Genomic DNA, 20,081 nt, shown 5'->3' with positions numbered 1-20,081 from the left:
AGAAAAGCAAATGTCACCAGTTTTGTTCAGAAAGAAAGAAAGTCTAATCCAAATGAAATATATATGAATTATTTATTAGCTAGCATGTTTGTAAAATAGCATCACGATGTGGAGGATGGGAAAGTAAGACAGAAAATGCTGAGAAGATCATAAGGCAAAAGATTAAGGTTTATAGTCTAAGGAGGCAGTCAAATAGAAAGCTAAAAACCTTTATGCAAACGGTAGACTGGTGAGTAGGGGTAAAAAGATATGTCAGAGACTGAGGAAAGTCTGGAAGAAAAGAAAAGACCTAAAAGAAGAGGAATTTTTAGAGAAGCAGAGGAGCAACTGCAAGAGAGAACTCAAATGTGGCAGTAATAAGAGTGTCAATCAACAAGTTTAATAATGAAAAATGAATCAATAATGAAGCAAAGAAAGGAGATGAAGAAAGCCAATAGTCAAAAAAGAATATGGAAAATAAGGTCAGAAAATACAAGTTAGGCAAAAAAAAGGGGGGATGTTGGCGGGGAATATAGACTAGGATAACTGACATCTCAAAAGATGAAGGGTAGTACAGTGTCCATCTATGGAAAACCTCTGCTTTTATATGTATTTTATGGTACTAGTTGAATGGCACTATTTAAATAGAAATCATCTTATTAATGGTAAGAATTTTGTCTCAAATTCACTTTTTATAGCTCAAATTCCAAAGTGATCTCAATGTCTAGTCTCTATTATCAAATTCTTTGCAAGTCAGCACTTGCTAGCATGGAGACCAAGGTCATCTGCAGAAGCTGTGATAAGACATGACTGTACCACAGAAATCATGTAGCAAGCAGCCTTAAGAAATGGTTTTGTTAGCCTATCATGATTTTGGTTCTTTCTGCCTTGAATTGCAAGATCCTGGGCCTTCTGCTTTTGGTTTCAAATTTCTATGTATCTAAAAGAAATGTAGGAAAGGCCTCTGTGAGGATAGTCCCAGGCAGAACATGGTTCTTGCCAACAAGAGCCCAGGACCGGGCTTTGTCGCAGATCACTTCTTTGGTCATCACCACACAAAGCCACTGAGCCTGGAGTGGTTTCCAGCCCTAATCTGATGGAGTGTGAAAAGACACTTTACCTAGGGAAGCCAAGGCAATCGCTAGACTGGAGATGGTAAGTGCCCAGGACAAGCCTCCAGGGAGCATATACTTGTCAAGTAAGAGTGAGAAATCTTTTCTTTAAATTCTTAAATACTCTTTGTTTTACCTGTAGTTGCCTATCAAATCCCCCTGAAAAAATTATTTTTGCTTAGCCGATCAGCCACCCCTGGAATACAGAAGGGGAGGCGGAGGAGCTTTCTTTAACTGGGGTTTCCCTCTTCATCTCTACCTCCCATTTTATCCAGGATGATCACCTAGGAGGGACTCTGCTCAAATGTCACTTCATCAAACAGGCCTTCTCCATCATTCTATTTAATAAGACCCTATCCCCACTTCATGTATCCCCCTTATTCTGCTTCATGGTTTCCCCATAGAACTTATTATTATATTTATTATTATTATTGTTATTTTGGTATCTGCAGTGGAAGAACAGATTGCTATGCCAGCCATTTTGGAGTGCTCCTGTCAAAAGTGAAGCAAAGAGCAACAGAGACTAGTTTAAAATGGGAGGGAGCGGAGAAATGTATATGCAAAGCACTGCAAGAGAGCAAAGTCATCTTAGCAGCAATATGGCAATTTTGATACTAGATCCCACCAGCAACTGAGCAAGAAGTTACACAGAAAATGATGATGTAGAGCAGTGGTCTTTAGACTGTGACCTTGGGGTCCTTCAGAAGGGCCTCAGGGGCTCCTGAAAATAAAAGAGGTGGGAACAAAGCCGAGTTGGAGCTCTTGTGGGCTGAGACTACTTGCTCCTGCTTCAGAGTACCTGTGTTTTTCTCTGTTTTATGTATTGGAAGTCCACATAAAATTTCATTTGAGAAAAGGGTCATGCTGCTTAAAAAAGGTTGAAAACCCTGATGGAGATGATGTTAAGAATTTTTAAAATTGCAGATTTTATAAGAATCTATGAGAAACAACAAAACACTGAGAATGTTCATTAGCACGGCATATAGTGGTGGAAGTTCCTACAGTGAAGAGGAAGCAGGAGGGGTGATTTGAGACCTCTTGCAGAAAGCAGCCCAGATGCATGTAGTGGGCTGAGAGACCACCTTTGCCCCACACCATGAACTAAATCCTGCCCCTTACCGTTTTGTCTTGAGGACTGCAGCTCCATGGATGTACACTGTAGCTGCTGCTTCGCATGCTTGGGCTGGCTGCTTGGTGACTCCATAGTGATTTCCCACTTCTCTGCAAGCATGTCCTCATTTTGTCCAGAGACCTGGAAACAGGTTACCTGAGGCTGAGGAAGGGAAATCAGATTGGGATTTCAGGATTAAGAGAGAAGAAACTATGTAGACAATATCCTGGGGCACAGGAAAAGGGAGGAAAAAGAGCAGAGCCATGTTCTATTTTCTGACACAGCTGGGAGAACATTTCACCCCGCTGCACAACCAACTGTGCTGAGTGGAAGTATGATTTGAGAGCTCTACCCACAATGATATACCAGAGGTCCTAACTCACAGATGCCCTCTTACCTGCTCAGCCGGTCCATCAAGCTCTTTTTCCAGCTCCTCCAGCATAGTCACAGCTTCCTCTCCGTTCTCTGGTCGGTGCTCTCGCAGCCAGGCCTGCAGCTCCTTTGGCAGGATGGCCAGGAACTGCTCCAGCACCAGCAGCTCCAGGATCTGCTTCTTGGTGTATACCTCGGGCCTCAGCCACTGACAGCAAAGCTCCCGGAGCCGGTTCAGAGCCTCTCGGGGCCCAGGTGACTCCTGGTAGCCAAACTGCCTAAACCGCTGGCGGAAAGTCTCTGGGCAATCGTAGCTTCTCCAGTGGAGGCTGGATTCCAGACTACAGGCCTCCTTTGTACTTTCCATCTTCACTACCAGAATGCTGTCAGGTTCTTCTAAAGTTTGTGAAAGAAGTGATGATGATTGTTTCAATTTTGCAGACATTTGGCCTGGGAATAGCTCAGAACCACTAGGCTTTAATTTTCAAGGAGGCAAAGCTCTCCTTATGAATACTTCTTAAATATGATTAAAGACACAAGTGGAAATAAGACAAACATTTCTTAGAATACAACTAAGATTGGAAACAAGAAAGTACTGCTCTTAATCTTAACATAAACCATGCTTTCAAAGAATACTTCCTTTTGTAAGAGAATAAAGCTACGAGCCATTAATTCATACGTGTGAGTAATTCCCAATTATTCTGAAGATCATGCCCACAAAGCCAAATATCACAATAAGAGACCAGCCAGGATTGCATAAGAGCTCCTGGAACATAGAAATTGGGAAAGCAATTAATTTTTTCTAGCCTGCTGCTAAGAGCTCTAAGAAAGTCTTAATGAGAGAAGTATTTTTGTGTGGATTTTTTTTCAATGTTTACTAATTTTAGAAACAATATTATTTTGACATTAAAGGAACCATTAAACAAAAGTAATAGCAAACTCCTCCATTTTAATGCATTTCCATTTTTTTCCTACTTACTTCCACTTCCCATTCATAACATCTGTTACTTACTTAACTCTATCTCTATTGTAGAACATTAGGTTGTTTCTAATTTTTACTATTATAAATAATGGTGGGAGGCACATCTTCATGAATATACTACTTTTTTCCTTTCAAACTATTTTCTTCAAGCATGTCCCAAGGCCTTACGGTATTGAGGCCAAAGGAGAGTGGCAAATTCTATCTTGCTATGAATTGTCAAATAAATTACAGAAAAGACTATCAATTCACAATGCTACCAGCAACATAATGATGTACAAGGGCAGCAATTTCTCCACGTATCATTAGCTTGTTTGCAGGAAGTGGGTGGAAAGACACTTTTCTTAGAATAACATTTTACTGAGTACCACTTTAATTAGTCAGCACTTAAATGGTAACTAAAAACTCTTATACATGCCCCTATTTTTCCCCCACTTCACCAAGTACTGTTCTAGGCACTGAAGATACAGCGTGGACCTGAGCAAAGCGTGTGGCTTCATACAACTTATACAGTTACGTGATACCCTGCCATTGGTAACAGCTGACGCAGAGGATTTAACATGTGCCAAGCACTGTTCTGAGCACCTTAAACAGAAACTCACTTAAATCCTCACAAAAGCCCTGTAGAGTTATTTTCATCCCCATGTTGTAGATGAGACATCCAGGGTGGCTGGGGTCGAAACCGTCCCCACGTCTGCACCATGCTGCGTGGTCAAGAGGCTGGAGGCAGGAGTTCAAGCTCAAAGCAGCAGCAGACCCTGGGCCAGAATAGTCTCGAGTAGAGACGCGGTGGGGGGGGGGGGCGGCGGGAGGAGTTGAGGTCAAGTGTTTAGTGCTTTCTGGGGCGTTACACTGAGCGCCCCTAAGGTAAAGCAACCTCTGGACGTCTCTGGAGAGCGAGTAGCCGCCGAACCTGTGCAGTCTCCACAGTTGCGCTCAGCTTTACGCAAGGGACCGGGGAACTACACCCCCAACACCCCCACGAGGGCCTGTAACGAAGCGGGCTCCTGCGGGGGAGGCTCCGCCTAGAGCTCCGGATCCCGGGTCTCTTTGGGGAGAGAACCGACTCTCACTTCGAAACCCCTCGGGGATGGCTGGTGACCTACGGCCGCCTAACAGTCCCCCCCCGCCGCGCCCCTCCCCCCCAGCAGTCCCCCCCGCCGCGCCCCTCCCCCGCAGGGTCCAAACTCCGCGAGACAGCAGGAGGCGTGCGGCCATGGGGGGGGTGCGGAAGCCGGTGAGCGCGCGCGGGGCGTGGGGGATGGGAGTGGGTTCCGCCGAGGGGGCAGGCGCCGCGCGGACGTGCGGTGAGAGGCAGAGACACGCGAGGACGGTGGGGACCGCGGAGAAACGCCGGGCGGGGAGGGGGCGTATAACGAGGGGGTGCGCGGAGGGCGGGGAGGGCTGTCACCAAGCGGTGCCGCACCCCCGGCGTGACGGACGCTTCTCCCCGCGGCCCAGCGGCGGGGAAGAGGTCCCGGCTCTCACCTCGGGGCCGGGAAAGACGACCGCGGTGCCTGGAGGAAGCCCGGGAAGCGCCAGGCTGGAAGCTGCTTCCGGTCCTCGCGGCGTGTTGGGGCGGGGCCTGCGACGTGAGCGGTTGCCACGGAGACGAACTGCCGCCACCTCCGGCTTTCGCCGAGGCAGCTCCTGAGCTAGGGGAAGGGTATAACCTCGAGGGGTGGGCGTCCACCTGTTCCGCGTCCCGGTTCAAATAAACCAGCGTTGTTAGTTCTCGGAGCACCTTTACTTACGTTGTTAGCTTGACTCTTTCAGTCACCCTCACCCAGTAAGGCTATTCCTATTTCACCGGAAATAAAACCAAGGATTCCGTGACTTGCCCGTGGTCACAGAGAGGGGAGACTCGTGTGCTTGCTACCGCTAAGCACAACCTCCCTGCAGCACCATCCCTGCTACTGAGGTGGGGTATGCTCCAAGGACGGATAGAAGTTTTTTGTTTTTTTGTTTTTTTGTTTTTTTAGTGGATACTTATTTTTATTTTTTAAATTTATTTATTGGGGTGACAAGGATAGAAGTTTTAAGTAACAGGTTTAACCCTCGCCCCGCCCCTCCCCCATGTTTTCACAAGACAACCTAAGGCCCTTTCAAAACGTGAGAACCTGCTCACGCATATTTTGGGACTCATATATAGGTATATATTTCCTCAGACTCTTAAGAAAATTTAAAAATAAATTTGAGGCTAAATGAGCTAAAGGCCGCAGCCACATATTGTCTTCCTTCTCCACCCACATTCCCCAGGGACTCTTGGAAATATACTTGTAGAGGGGAGCGGGGAATTAGATAGGGAGAAGAGGGAGATGCTTGAAGACCACTTGCTAATTAATAAACAATAATAACAAGAAAAAACTCTTCTGGTATGACCAAAGAAAAAAAAGTATGTTAGTACTGGAGTCTGAAGTGTTAAGAAAAGGGGCTGGTTTAGTCAATCTATACTAGACCTAGGGGTTTAGGGGAGAATCTTGCATCTTAATGAATTTACGATGACATTACATTTGAAGAAATTCTTATTTCAACAGGGGCTTTCACTGGATAAGACATGTTGCTGAGGCAAGTGCTAACACAAATTGCAGAAGGAATGTGTTTACGTTGATGGTAGGGTAAATGATTCAAGGCAATGAGGAATGGAAACAATTCTTCAAGGGCAGCGCTGGCAATGGTGTGAAATCTTAGAAGGTGGTTTAAGGAGAAAATGGACTGCAGTTGAAAGCTGCAAGGAGAATAAGGAACTGTGAAAAGCCATAGGATTTGTCAAGAGGGGAATTCATGGATTCTGATCCACCAAATAGCCAGATCCCGGAAATTAAAGTTTTGTTTTTTTTTTAAAGGAGCAAATGTAAAAGATTGCTTATAAAAATTTTACAGTGAGTATAAAGGGCTGGTTTTTTTGTTTGTTTGCTTTTTATTAATGTTTGAGGATAGGTTGGAAAGAAATTAGCAGGGACAGGGTCCCAGGAGAGTTAGCACCTGCTATATACCAGATGCATGGTAAACACGGGGAATTCAAATGTAAGATACTTGCTCTTTAGGAACTGATAGATTAATTAAGGAGGAGGGTATATACATTGACTATTTTAAACAAAGTAGTAGATGATCTGATAGAGCTGTCTGCCAGATGCTATAAAAGCCCAAAGAAAGAGAGGTGTTGGTGATAGGGGTGGATAGGCTGGAATTGGAGGTGATGGGGAAAACTGAGTGTTGATGCATTTCTAACTGTGGGACCAGTGTGGAATGTTTAGTTTGCTGGATTGAGAGATGGCAAGCCTTGAGTGACTGAGGATGAGAATGAAGAAGTAAACAAGAGTCTAGTTTTAAAAGATTTGGCTGGGTGAATGGCTGTGAACTAAAATATTAAGCAGGGTCTTGAGTAAGTGGCACAAGCATATCTGTAATTCAGATAGAATTCTCCAATGGCAGCAAGAAGGACGGGTTTGATGGGAGAGAAAACAAGGCAGGGTGACCAGCTTTGAAGCTATTGCGAGGATCCAGTCTGCAATGGATGGAGGTCTTAACTAATGCAGAGGGAGTGAGGATGAAGGCAGATTCAGGGAGGCTGGTGCTTGCTTGGACGATATACTGATAGTTGATTGGGTAGATAGTGTGTCATTTCAGAGAAGTATGTATAAAAAAAACTATGAGTAGGTTTGACAGTGGCTTATGTGGACACTTGAGGGGATTTTTTGATAGATTGAATCTGAGGCTGAATAAGATTCTATAATCAATACCCTGTACGTACTGGACATTTTGTGAGATTATGTGAAAATAAATCAAACATGCTCTATATCTAAATGCTTCCCCTATGTGAGTATTTAAACTCCTTATGAATTTCATAAACCATTTATAAACACAGTGAAGGAGGAGGGCAAGCACTCTATAATGGCATTATAGAGACAGTCACTCCTCCACTTTCGATTCTCCTTCATCACCATATTCCTTCCCTTAATTAGAAGCTGTTAGGGATGTGGATACAGCCCTGGGGAGCAGGACTTGGTGGTAGGATGGGGGAGGGACTGCTCTTGTCCATTCTAGGTCCATTTAACTTAAAAATGATGCATATTATAACATCAATTATAGAGAATAAACTATAACTGCACCTCCCCTTCCCCTTTAAAACTTCTATATTGAGGCTTCCACCCTCACCCCTTCACTTGCCTTCCCTGTTGCTCAATCTAATTCACATATTTTAGTCCTTATTTTCTCAGCATTTCACTTTATTAATTATGGTACTTCTACTTTGAACTCTGTCCTTCATTTTTATTACTATACGTAAAGAGCAGGGAAAAGAAAGAGGAGCACATGCTAGAGTGGGACTAATTAATTTATTTAGCAATATCTAATCAATCTATTTAGCAATATGCAATAGCAAAAGACAAATGCGATTAATAGAATATGCTAATGACAGAAAATAAAGGCAGTTAAAAAAAATATATATATATACACTGATATGCCAAAGAAGCTCACCAAACTGTGGGGAAACAACACTGGAACAATAAGGAATCAAAACCTTGCCAGGTCTGCAGCTGGGAAAGCTGAGGCGTCTTCCACTGCTGCTTGCTAGTTCCCCAGCATGCTAAAATGATGAAGAAGCACCAAGGACGGACAACGAAATTATACTGCCAGCTGAGGTCTATCTTATATATTTTTTCAGATGTACCTTAGAGCCAAGCTCCTTGTTCCTGCCTCCCCCTCAGGGAATGGCCAGTTCCAGGAGGGTTCAGCAGTTACTGTGATAAAAATATTGCTTATCCTTCTGAAGGCCCAGTTCATTCGGACAAACAATACTTACTGTTCTCGCCTGGGACCATCAGCCCAAAGCCTTCCAAAACCTGGCAACATGCTCATCACGTCATTCTGATATAACTTAGTTTCCTTTTTTACCTCATCTGCTGATGCGGGCAGAACACACAGAAAGCAACATCATCCCATATCTCTCTTGCCGGGAATTACATGAGGGAGAAATTCTCTTAACCCTAAGCTAGCCATCACCCACATGCAGTCTCTCACGGAGGTGAACAAAGGAACAAAAAACTAATCAAAAGCTAACCAGCATCTCACATACAGTCTCTCATGTGAGGGAACAAGAAAGCTAACAGACAAAAGCTCACATCATCCAATGAAGGCAAATTTTTCTAACATTTTCCCCACACTATCCTATCTTCGGGTTCTTGTCCTTTTTCTGAACAGTCCTTATGGTGGTTCTGCTTGTCTGCAATCCTGCATATTATTAGTGTTTTCCATTTTTCTGCCTTTGGTTCCTGTACTTTTCTTGCTGTAGGTTCTCTGTGGGCTAGCATATCTGTTTCCACCTATAAGGCTTTAACTACTGTCTCTAACTAATGAGTTCCAATTTATATCTCGAGCCTTATGTTTTTGAGCTTCGTCACCATAGAGCTGACTGCTTACCAAACATTACTCTTTGTTTGTTTCATAGGCACCTTAAACAAATCATGAATTAGTTCTCATTTCCCCTACACTCACTTCTTTTTCCTCCTATCTCCTGGACTAGCACCACCATCCACCCATTGCCACAGTAGAAACCTGAGATCTTCCAAGACATTTCCATTTCACTCATGTACATGTCGGGCAGGGTCTGTATCCCATCACCCTGTGCTCTTTGTGTCCTTTGTTCCCTTTATGGTGGCTGGCATATTGCTGTCTACTTAATTCATGCTCCATAAATACATGAATAGAAAAAGAAGAGGATCAGATTGGTACAAGGGTCAGTTTCCTACTAGCAATGGGATTATGGGAATGGACTAGAAACAAAAGGATATGAAATTGGATTGATATTGATCATGGGAGCCCAGAGTAAAGACTGAAGGAGATGAGAAGGATGAAGCCAAAACGTTAAATATAAAATTTAACAGACTTCAGCCAGATTTAAAAGCATAGTTACCAGCAAAGACAGATACTCTATGAGGAGGAAGAGCCCCGTGTGTCAGAGAGCTGCAGCAGGTAGATAGATTGGAATAAAAGCATATGGCTTGATAACATTCTAAGGTGAAGAGATGAAGATAATAAATTTCATACCGCACTGAAAATCCATGTCTGGGAAGAAAAGGCCCGCAGAGAGAGAGAGATCTATGGTAGAGTTTCAGAGTCTGCTATAACCTTGTGTATTTAGCACCTGTCCACATGGAGTCTTGCTTCACACCTCTCTCCCAAGACACGGGACTCCATGTACTCATTTATGAGGTGGTTCTCCACAAACTGGAACTAAACATTTGGTGATACCTGATTTGAGCCTGTATTAGTTTCTAGGCCTGCCATAACAAATTACCACAAACTTAGTGGCTTAAAACAACAGAAATTTATTATCTCATGGTTCTGGAAGCTAGAAGTTTGAATTAAGGCATTGGCAGAGCCATGTTCCCTTTGGAGGCTCTAGAGAAGAATCCTTCTTACCTCTTCCTACCTTCTGGTGGTTGCTGGCAACCCTGCATCACTTCAATCTCTGCCTCTGTTGTCACATGGCATTCTTCTTTCTGTGTCTAAGAGTGGCTCTGTGTCTCATCTCCTCTTAAAAGGACACCAGACATTGGATTTAAGGCTCACCCTAATCCAATATAACCTCATCTAACGACATCTGCAAAAAAATGTACATTTCTACATAAGGTCACATTCTGAGTTTCCAGGTGGACATGAATTTGGGGGGAACACTATTCGATCCCGTACAGTGTCTTTGCCAGCTACCAACTTATTGAAATTTACCCTTCTTTGCCTACTCTGTAAACATGAAATGGGTCTCAAATACTTTCCCTTTACCAACAAGTGCGATGTTACAATTTGCCAGGAGGAGGCGCTAGAGAGACATTGCAGGAGGTAGGGCTTCCCTCCCTTGTTCTTGTGTGCTGTCTCTGCAAGCTGGGTGTGCAGGTCTCACTGCCCAGCAGCAGCTTTCCCTGGCAGCTGCTTCCTCCTGCACCCTCCTGGGCAGTTTCTAGCAGCATGCCTCTAGTGAGATGACTCCCAGCGAATGGCTTTTCCTTGCAATATAGAGGGAAGATTTTCAGCAAGTTTCACTACCATGGCACAATAGTGACTTCTCTGCTGTCCAATGAGCCATGGCGCTACACTGCAGAGGAGGCTCCTAATGATCAAGTGGACAAACTGACACTCTCAGTGGATATAAGTCATTCTTACCCCAGTCACCCCAGTGCTTGCTCATTGGGCCACAAACAAGGTGGCCACAGTGGCAGGGATGGAGGCTATGCATGGGCTCAGAAACATGGATCTCCTCTACCCAGACTGACTGAGTTCCTAATGAATAAACTGCAGCTCTCTGACCCACTGGGCTTTTCCTCCTCGTGGATTATCTGTCTTCTCTGGTAACTATGCTTTTAAATGTGGCTGAAGTCTTCGTTAAATTTCAGATTTAACGTTTTGTCGTCATCCTTCATCTCCTTCAGTCCTTACCCTGGACTACTATTAACAACATTAATCAAATTTCGTATCCTTTGCTTCCAGTCCAATCGCATAACTGCTCAACATTACTGGAGTTCCTAATCTGTCACCAGCAGAGGCCAACACAAAGCCCCTTATATGGCACCACTCCCTATGGGGACCAACTAGCCACCTGGTGGCAGGTTGATTACAATCAGACCTCTTCATAGAGGAGGTAGAGATTCATCCTCACTGGAATATACACATGCATTCTGAATATGGATTTGCCTTCACTGAACGTAATACTTCAGCCAGTCCTACAATCTTCCTACGTATAGAATGCATTACCCTTCATCTTGGTATCCTGCACAGCATTGCTTCTCATCAAGGAGCTCATTTCACAGTAAAGGAAATATAGGAATGGGTTTATGCCTGTGGTATATAGGTGATATACCCTATCACTCAGGAGCAGGTGGCCTAATTGGAAGTTGTAATGGCTTACTGAAGACTCAGTTGTGGTGCCAGTTGAGAGACAAGGCCCCAAAACAATGGGATTCTGTCTTACAGGAACAGTATGTTTTGAATCAGAGACTATTATGTGATGTTCTCTCTCCCATAGCCAGGATACATGGATCTAGGCATCAAGGAGTGGAAGCGTAGGAGGGGGTCCTCTCACTCTTAAACTCCATAACCCATTAGCAGAATTTTTCTTCCTGCCCCAGAAACTTTGAGAGATGCTGGTTTGGAAGTCATAATCCCCAGGGAGGAATGCGTCCACCAGCAGATACAATGTTTCATGTGAATTGGGAAGTGAGACTGCCTCCTGGACATTTTGAACTTCTAATGTCATTAGACAAACTGGCAAAAATAAATAAATAAATAAAAGTTATCTCTGGGGCAGCTGGTGGCTCAGTTGGTTAGAGCCGAGCTCTGGACAACAGGGTTGCTGGTTCTGTTCCTACATGGGCCAGTAAGCTGCGCCCTCCACAACTAGATTGAAGAGCCTGAGCTCTTAACAAGGTTGCAGGTTCAATTCTTGCATGGGATAGTGGGCGGTGCCCCCTGCAGCTAAAGATTGAAAATGAAGGCTGGATTTGTAGCTGAGCTGCTCCCTCCACAACTAGGTTGAAGGATGACTTGGAGCTGATGGGCCCTGGAGAAACACACTGTTCCCCAATAATCCCGAATAAAAAATAAAAATAACAATTTTTAGCTTTAAAAAAAAAAGTTATCTAGGTGAGGTACCGGAACTTGGATTGCTGACTACACAATGCAAGCAAGGAAGGCTATGTCTGAAACCCAGGTAGTGATCTGAGAATGCCTCTTAGTATTTCCGTGCCCAATAGAAAAGGTTAATGGAAAACTACAGAAACAAACAAACAAACAAAACAGGCAAGACTGAGATTCAAACCCTCTGGGAGTGAAGACATGGGTCACTCCAGCACTCCAGCTAAATTTCTGGCTGAGGATAGGGAAATGTGGACTGGGTAGTGGACGAAAGAAGACATTGATGTCATTCACAGCCTCACAACAAATCACAGAAATGATGACAGTAGTAGCTTTGTACTCATATATTTTCTATTTGCATATATATGTATATCTTATATGCTAACCATTTTCTTCTTCTCTCTTCTTCCCATTGTTATTTTATGTATATGCAGTTGAAAGGTAACTTTACAATTTATTCTTCAGGTAACAGAATATTCACTGGGACTCTGCCTAAATTCGAGGAGTAATTATAACCAGTGACTCTTGGTTACAACAATGACTCTTGGGAGAGTGTATCCCCAGATTTTGAGGAAAAGGTGAGAACTTTACCTTTAGATAGTTGTATTTTGTTACAGGAAAAAATAGCACTGTTTTTCTGATGTACAGAAGGTCAAAGATGTAGAGGAGGGTGTACGTGGCAGCTGATACTCGTTTGTATCTCTGTGCTTTTGCTCAAGCTGTTCTTTGGACTTTAAATATTTCTTCTTATTGTCTCAATTTTGAGACAGAGCTTGTTTCACCATGAAGTTTCCTCCAATTACCTTTCCCCCTAATTTCTCTGAAGAACTTGACTATATCACACATTCAGTACCCAATTATATTCTGAATCGTTCCTCTAATCATTTGATGCTTTCCACTGCCCCTCCACCAGCTCCAGCCCACTAGTCCTAAGCTCTTTTAGGACTATGTCTCATTCTTGTTTTGCATTATCCATCAAAAACATACGTAGAGTGAGTCACTACTCATAAATACCTCTCAATTAAATAGCTGTCGTTACTCACTTGCTGCACTGATTAATCTGCTTCTTTTGCCAAATTCAGTTTCAGCCAATACAGTGTTTCCTAGCCTAATTTGACTAGAGAGCACCTTTGACGTTAATATGTAATTTCTCAAAACCACTTGGAAATTAAAAAAAAATAGTAATCCATTTTTACTTGATCTAGAGCAGTGATTTATGTATGATATTTTATTTTGGCTTAACGTGTTGTACCATAAAATTATTTTTAAAATATACTTGGTAATATTTGCAATACGATTTTTCCCCGTTATTTAAAAGAAATCATGTAAGATGAATTAAAATTACATGCTATAGTTCCTCAAAAAATTAAAAATAGAATTACTACATGATCCAGCAATGCCACTTCTGGGTATATACCCAAAAGAATTGAAAGCAGAGTCTCAAAGAGATATTTGTATGCCCAAGTTCGTAGCAGCATTATTTACAATAGCCAAAAGATGGAAGCCACACAAATGTCCATCAACAGATGAATGGAAACAAAATGTGACATATATATACAATGGAATACAGTTCAGCCTTAAAAAGGAAGACAATTCTGACGTATACTACAGCATGGATGAATCTTGAGAATATTATCTAAGTGAAATAAGCCAGTCACAAAAAAAGATAAATACCGATGATTTCATTTATACGAGTGAAATCAGTACAGTAGTCAGATTCATAGATACAGAAGGTAGTATGGTGCTTGCCAGAGGCTGGGGGAAGGAGAATGGGGAGTCGTCTAATAGGTATAGAGTTTCAGTTTTGCAAGATGGAAGGGGTTCTAGAGATTGGTTGCACAACGTGAATACACTTAACACCACTTAAAAATGGTTGAGATGGTAGATGTTATATTATGTATATTTTACCACAATTTTAAAAATCCAACAGAGTCTATAAAATCAAATTTATACAGATTATTCAGGAATGAGTAAAAAATGATTGAGAAAAATTTAAAGAAGACCTAAATAAATGAAGTGATATCCTATGTTCATTGATTAGAAGACCTTATATTGTAAAAATGATAGCTCTTTCTAAAATTATCTGTAAATGTAATGCAATCCAATAAAAATGTCAACACTTTTTCTGGAAATTGAAAAATTGATACTAGTTTTTTTTAGTGCTTGCACAGACTGCTGGAGCCTGCCCATAGCTTGAATTCCAGCCTCATTATAATACAATTAAAATAAAATAAAAATTACAGCTTGTCAAAAAAAAAAAAACGAAAGAAAAAAAAGAAAAATTGATACTAACATTATATGGAAATGCAAAGAGTTAGTAAGAGCCAAGACACTCTTAAAGGAGAAGAATTAGGTGGTAGGACTTGCTCTATTGGCTATCGAGATGTATTAAAAGTCTGCAGTAACTAAAACAGTGTTATATTAATGTAAGGATAAATAAGCATATCAATAGAAGAGATTAAAGATCCCAGGAATAGATTCACAAGTACATGGTTACTTGATGAGTGACACAAATAGGACTGCAGAATAGTGGGTGAAAGATGGTCTTTTCAATAAATGATTTTAGATCAAATATATACATACATATATATATATATATATATATACACATACATACATATATATAATTTTATTCCTACCTCACACCATACACGAAAATCATTTCCAAGTCAATTGCAGATCTAAATGTGCAAAGCAAAACAGTAAAGATTTTGGAATATAATGTAGGAAAACATTTTCAAGATACTGGGATAAGGAACGATTTTTAAAAATAGGGTACTAAAAGCTGTAACCACAAAGGAAAAACTGATAAATTTTACTTATTAAAATTCAGAACTTCTATTCATCAAGACTGAAAATGCAAGCAAGTGTGGGATTCCAGGATGATAGCTGTGCAAAAAATTAAAAGGTAAATGATTAACCTCATTTTGAGTAGTAGCACTGAAGATAGTTTCAATGATTTTTTTAAAAAGTTAGTTTCAGGTGTACGAAACAATGTAATAGTTAGATATTTCACCCCTCACAACGTGATAACCCCCCTCCCCCAATCTATTGCCCCTCTGACCGTATATATCTATTACAATTCCATTGACTCTATTCCCTACGCTGTACTCCATATCCTGTGACCATATAATATATATATATATATATATATATATATATATATATATATATATATATATATATATATATATAAAATTATAGTTGGCACATAATATTATTCAGCTTCAGCTTCAGTGTACAATGCAGTGGTCAGGCATTTACACCGTCCATGAAGTGGTCTCCCTAATAAGATATGTGCCCATCTGACACCCTACAAATCTTTACAACATTATTCATTATATTCCCCAAACTGTCTTTCGTATCCCTTTGGCAATATTGTAGTTATCAGTTTGTGCTTTCTAATCCCTTTCCCTTCTCCTTCATCCCCACCCACCTCCCATCTAGCAACCATCAATTTTTCCTCTATGTCTCCGAGACTATGGGATAGCAGATTCGTGCAGCCACTGTGGAAATCAGCATGGAGGTAGCTCGAAAAACTGTAAATGGAACTACCTTATGACTCAGCAATTCCACTCTTAGGTATCTATCCATAGAAATCCAAGGCGCTAATTCAAAAAAATATATGCACCCCTATGTTTATTGCAGTGCTATTCACAATAGCCAAGACTTGGGAACAACCGAAATGCCGATCAGATGACTGGATTAAGAAAATGTGGTACATTTATACAATGGAGTATTACTCGGCTATAAAGAAGAATGAAATCTTACCATTTGCAACAATATGGATGGACCTAGAGAACATATGCTAAGTGAAATAAGTCAGACGAAGAAAGACAAATACCATATTGTTGTCACGCTGCAGCCTAACCGTCTGTCCCCTCGTGCCTATCCATAAAGAAAGAAGATTCTGTGACACTGTTCCTTTCAGGGACTTTGCTTCACCTTTGTGCTTACACTTCATGTCTCTCTGTTTGGCCCCCAAAAGATGGTTGGTCAGCCAATGACGGGTAAAATTCCTATTGGAAGGAACAACCTAAGCCAGGCGGCACCACGTGGGGACCACCAGGAGAACTCATGGGGTCGATAGTGGTGGGCACAGCCCCTACCTTCCCCCAGCTAAGGAGAGCTTCTGCCTATGTGGCTATATTCCTTCCCACAACCTGTTTGGGAAGTGAGCCAATGATGTAATAACATCAGTTCTCCTTCCATTCTTAACAATAAGTTTTAGCATAAAGGATATGTTCCTGGGGAGGTATATATCATAATTATTAACACATCTTGGGACTTTCTATTCCGGCTGTTAACAGGCAAGGGTAATTGATTTGAATCAGTTTTTTGGTATGATGTATGAGATTCACAGACCATGGGAAAAAAAATGCTACTTCCTTGTGTGTTCATCAATAAAAGCCAGAAGGCGGCCCGATTTGGGCCTCTCAGCCCTTTGAGGCTGGGAGGCCCTTGGCCCCCTGTTTCATAACTTTCTTGATTTCTGTTTCTTTCTTAACCCATCACCGCCCCTTCTCGTTCTCTCACTGCCCGTGTTGCGCTGGACACACCATATGATCTCACTTATATGTGGAATTTAAAGAACTGAATAAATGTACAAAGTAAACAGAAACAGTACAATGATTTTTAAAAGTAGTATTACTGAAGGTTCCAGATTTGTTTAACAATATCGAGAGGACCTTACAGCTTCAGCAGAGAGTTTGTTCATTAATTTTGATAAGTACCTTTAAAACTAAGCGAATAAAAAATGAAGCAATATAATGATTTTCCAGGAGCAAAAACACACCAGGATGTTACAAGAAAGAAAACATAATTATACAATAATTCCTGATTCATCTGTGAACAGTATTTATAAAATCATAAATCATAATATGGTAAAGATGGCTCATTAATATATTACAAATATATTTAGATATAATGTAGTTATATTTAAATATAGAATTATATTAAATTAAACTTAAATATAGAATAATATATTAAATGTAACTATATTTTTCATTAATATAGCAGTATAACTATATTTAGAAGAGAAGGAGATGGTAAGAAAGAACTAAATCCCCATCTTCTCAAGTACTAAAGTAGTGTTCTTTGCCTTCTTCTCCACAAGAGGGCACAAGCTGAATAAGATCCAATTTTTAACTGGATGGTTTCAGCACTGGCCTTTGCCTATGAACAACAGACTACTAACTACTTCTGCTTTGGTAGAGTTGACAAACTGCTATTGTTAATATCTGAACAACTGTCTTTGAGGTCCAACAGACTTACAAGATGAATAAGACATGATTCAAAGCACTCACTATCTAGTGGCGTCACAGAGGGATCAAGAATGATATGTTTGAAGGACAGTCTAAGGACCCAAGGAATGCACAGGTAATGAGTAGGGAGTGTTCCTGCTGGGAGTTTGGAATGGGGGGGGCACTGTGTGAGTCTTGGGGGACGCAGGGTGGCAGCACACTTACGAGCAATGTAGACGCTTTGGGATGCGGCAGTGTGGACGGGATAGGCTACACGTGGGGAGATCAACTGTGGGAGCACTGAGGGCCCAGGGACTGTGGGAATGCAGGGAATAGTCTACCAAAAGGCTTGAGGGTGGTGATGAAAGAGGCAGACTTGTTAGCCAAGACCCTGCTTGCAAACACAGGGCAGACTTGGAGGTCTTGCTCTCTTTAAGTTCCTGAACATCCCTTTCAAATTCACTTAGCACTTTTGTTCTTCTTGCTACTTCACCCGTTGAAGCCTGCTCTGCTCCCCCAAGGCCCATTATCTTCACCCGCCTCATCCCGCTGCCCTTCTCTAGTTGTACTTAATCCTCTCGCACAGAAGCCATTTTCCTTGTCCTCTAAGACTGGTGTTTTCCTTCAGGCCTTTCCTCCTTATCTGAGGGCTTGTTCCCAGGCTGCCTTCTTGTCTAGAACCTCTAAATTCTGACTTCTCGCTCTGGTTTTAGCCTGTTTCATTTCTTAAGCTTCCCTGGTCTCTGGGTCTCTTTTCTTCTGCCTGACCCATCCTCTCCCAACACCTGGATCACCATCTTTCTTCCTCCATAATCTCACCTCTGTTGCCTGGTCAGCTTGCCTCTGTCAGAGCCTAGAGAAGGCACTGGCTCTCAGAGCCCATGAAGCTCTCACGAATTGGGCTGACACTGTTTTCACAGCTTCTGTCTTTCTGTTTGTGGCCTGCTCTTCACATTCTGTTCTTGGCATTTCAGTCTAATACCACAAGTGTTTTCAAAGCAAGGGATGTGCTCTCGGACTCTAAACTTGAAAAATAGAAAAGGTATACAGCACCCTTTCCTGGTTTTGCGAGAGCATTTCCAATCGAGCTTATCTGCTGTGCAGTGTAACATTGCAATGGAAATCACTCCAGACCAGGAGTCATAATGCACAGGCCCTCCTCCTGATGCTGCCTTGCTGCCTTCCTGGCCAGGCCACCTGGGGCAGGTGAATTTACCTGTGCGTCTGTTTTCTCCTTTGTAAAATAAAGGTAATGACAGTAATTACCTAATAGCACTGTCCTAAGAAATAAATGAGGTGATGTTTCCTAAGTGTCTTAAAAATTCTTTACACTAAAAGGAAACACTAAAAAAATGAAGCTATTATTACTACAGTTACTACTATTATTATTTCTTCATCTGTGAAACTCAAGTGGGATTGCGAAGAGAGGATTTAATGATCTCCAAGAGGCTCCTTCAAGTCATTTCCTCCGAGTTTGTCAAATATGAGTCACCATACATGTTGGTCATGTTTTATAACTCAGTCCTTATAGATTCCCTCATCTGTTTCATCAGGACCCCAAGCCCTGGCAACGCCTTGGGAAATAGCTCATCTCTGTTCGATTAAGTGAGTGGTTTCCGTTCTGGGTGCAGTGGCTTCACCGTTTGGGGAGTGAGCCCTCAGACAAGTGGGGCACATAGGCTGAACCAGAGTCTCGCCACCTCTGCTCACACTCAGGTTTCTAAATATGAATATGGGTCAAAGGATGCTGTGTTGGTTGCCATGACAACCCACCTGGTATATAAAAATGTATTTAATCTCTATTCTTGAGCAAAATCTCCTACAGCTTGCAATAAGGCTGCTTTTCTGGGCCTGAGGAGAGTGCTGAAACTTCACTGACGTGTTAAACTGATTGGGTTGCCCAGTCCCCTTTAGGACATCTCTCTTTCCTGCCCTTTTGCTGTCTTCCTGCTTTCGAATAACAGCAGCCATGATTAACTCTTCATTCGTTACATATACAACCAAGCGTGGCAGGATTTGAAAATGGGGCTATAGTTGTTCATTTGGGCTGAATGGCAGGTGCTGCATTCCCAAGTGACTGTCAAGAGTACCTGAGGGAGGAGATTTCCAAAACTGGTTCTGTGACCCCCTGCTGACCTCCTACCTCTGGCATAGGAAAGAGGTTTAAAAGGCTGTAAAAAGGCTGGAAATAAGAAGGGGTTTTGGAGAAAGCTGCCAGTTCCCTGATCCCAGCCTGTGCTGTGGAGGGAGGCAGCAGGGGATGGGGGTGAATATCAGGGGCCTGTGCTCCCACAGTTTGCAGGGGCAGAGGGAACCTGTGAGTGTTTCCCAAGGACCAGGCTTGGGCCACTCAAATGAGAAAGCTTGCATGGGGTCGTTTTATATCCCAACCAAGAAGGCTACCTGACAAGCAGAACCCCACAGCACAGTAAGTGCTGAGTCTCTACCAGGCACAGAAAGCTTGAGGAAGGTGTCTTGTGTGACCTGCTGGAAAGAGATTGCAGGAGACTAGGGGTTCTCCAAAAAACCCACAGAAGTACTTCAGGGAGGAAAGTGCTTGCTTCCGAGAGAGGGCTGCTGCCAGATCATCATGGAATTCCAAGTTGTGTGAGAACTGTCCCGGCCCACCTTCAACACCTCCACCCTGGGTGGGGTCA

At 42.3% G+C, this 20,081-nt stretch overlaps 1 protein-coding gene across 3 annotated transcripts in view; it reads right to left on the bottom strand.

Annotated features, from left to right (window-relative positions):
* Positions 1-20,081, bottom strand: part of ZNF396 (zinc finger protein 396) — a 39,590-nt gene that overhangs the window by 1,958 nt on the left and 17,551 nt on the right. The window contains exons 1-3 of one of the 3 annotated variants that reach the window (XM_081078400.1): positions 5,042-5,123; positions 2,600-3,090; positions 2,211-2,364 (exon numbers count right to left, since the gene is read on the bottom strand). In XM_081078400.1, coding sequence (XP_080934526.1) covers positions 2,211-2,364; positions 2,600-3,019 — 574 coding nt within the window. In that variant the 5' untranslated portion in view covers positions 3,020-3,090; positions 5,042-5,123. Of the gene's footprint in view, positions 1-2,210; positions 2,365-2,599; positions 3,146-5,041; positions 5,124-20,081 lie in introns of those variants that run through there. The other 2 variants (XM_081078401.1, XM_081078399.1) reach the window with 2 other exon arrangements.

Source organism: Rhinolophus hipposideros, assembly GCF_964194185.1.
Source record: "Rhinolophus hipposideros genome assembly, chromosome: 17".
Lineage (NCBI taxonomy): Eukaryota > Metazoa > Chordata > Mammalia > Chiroptera > Rhinolophidae > Rhinolophus > Rhinolophus hipposideros.
Note: the sequence above shows the minus strand (reverse complement) of the source record. Positions and strands in the feature narration are given on the sequence as shown.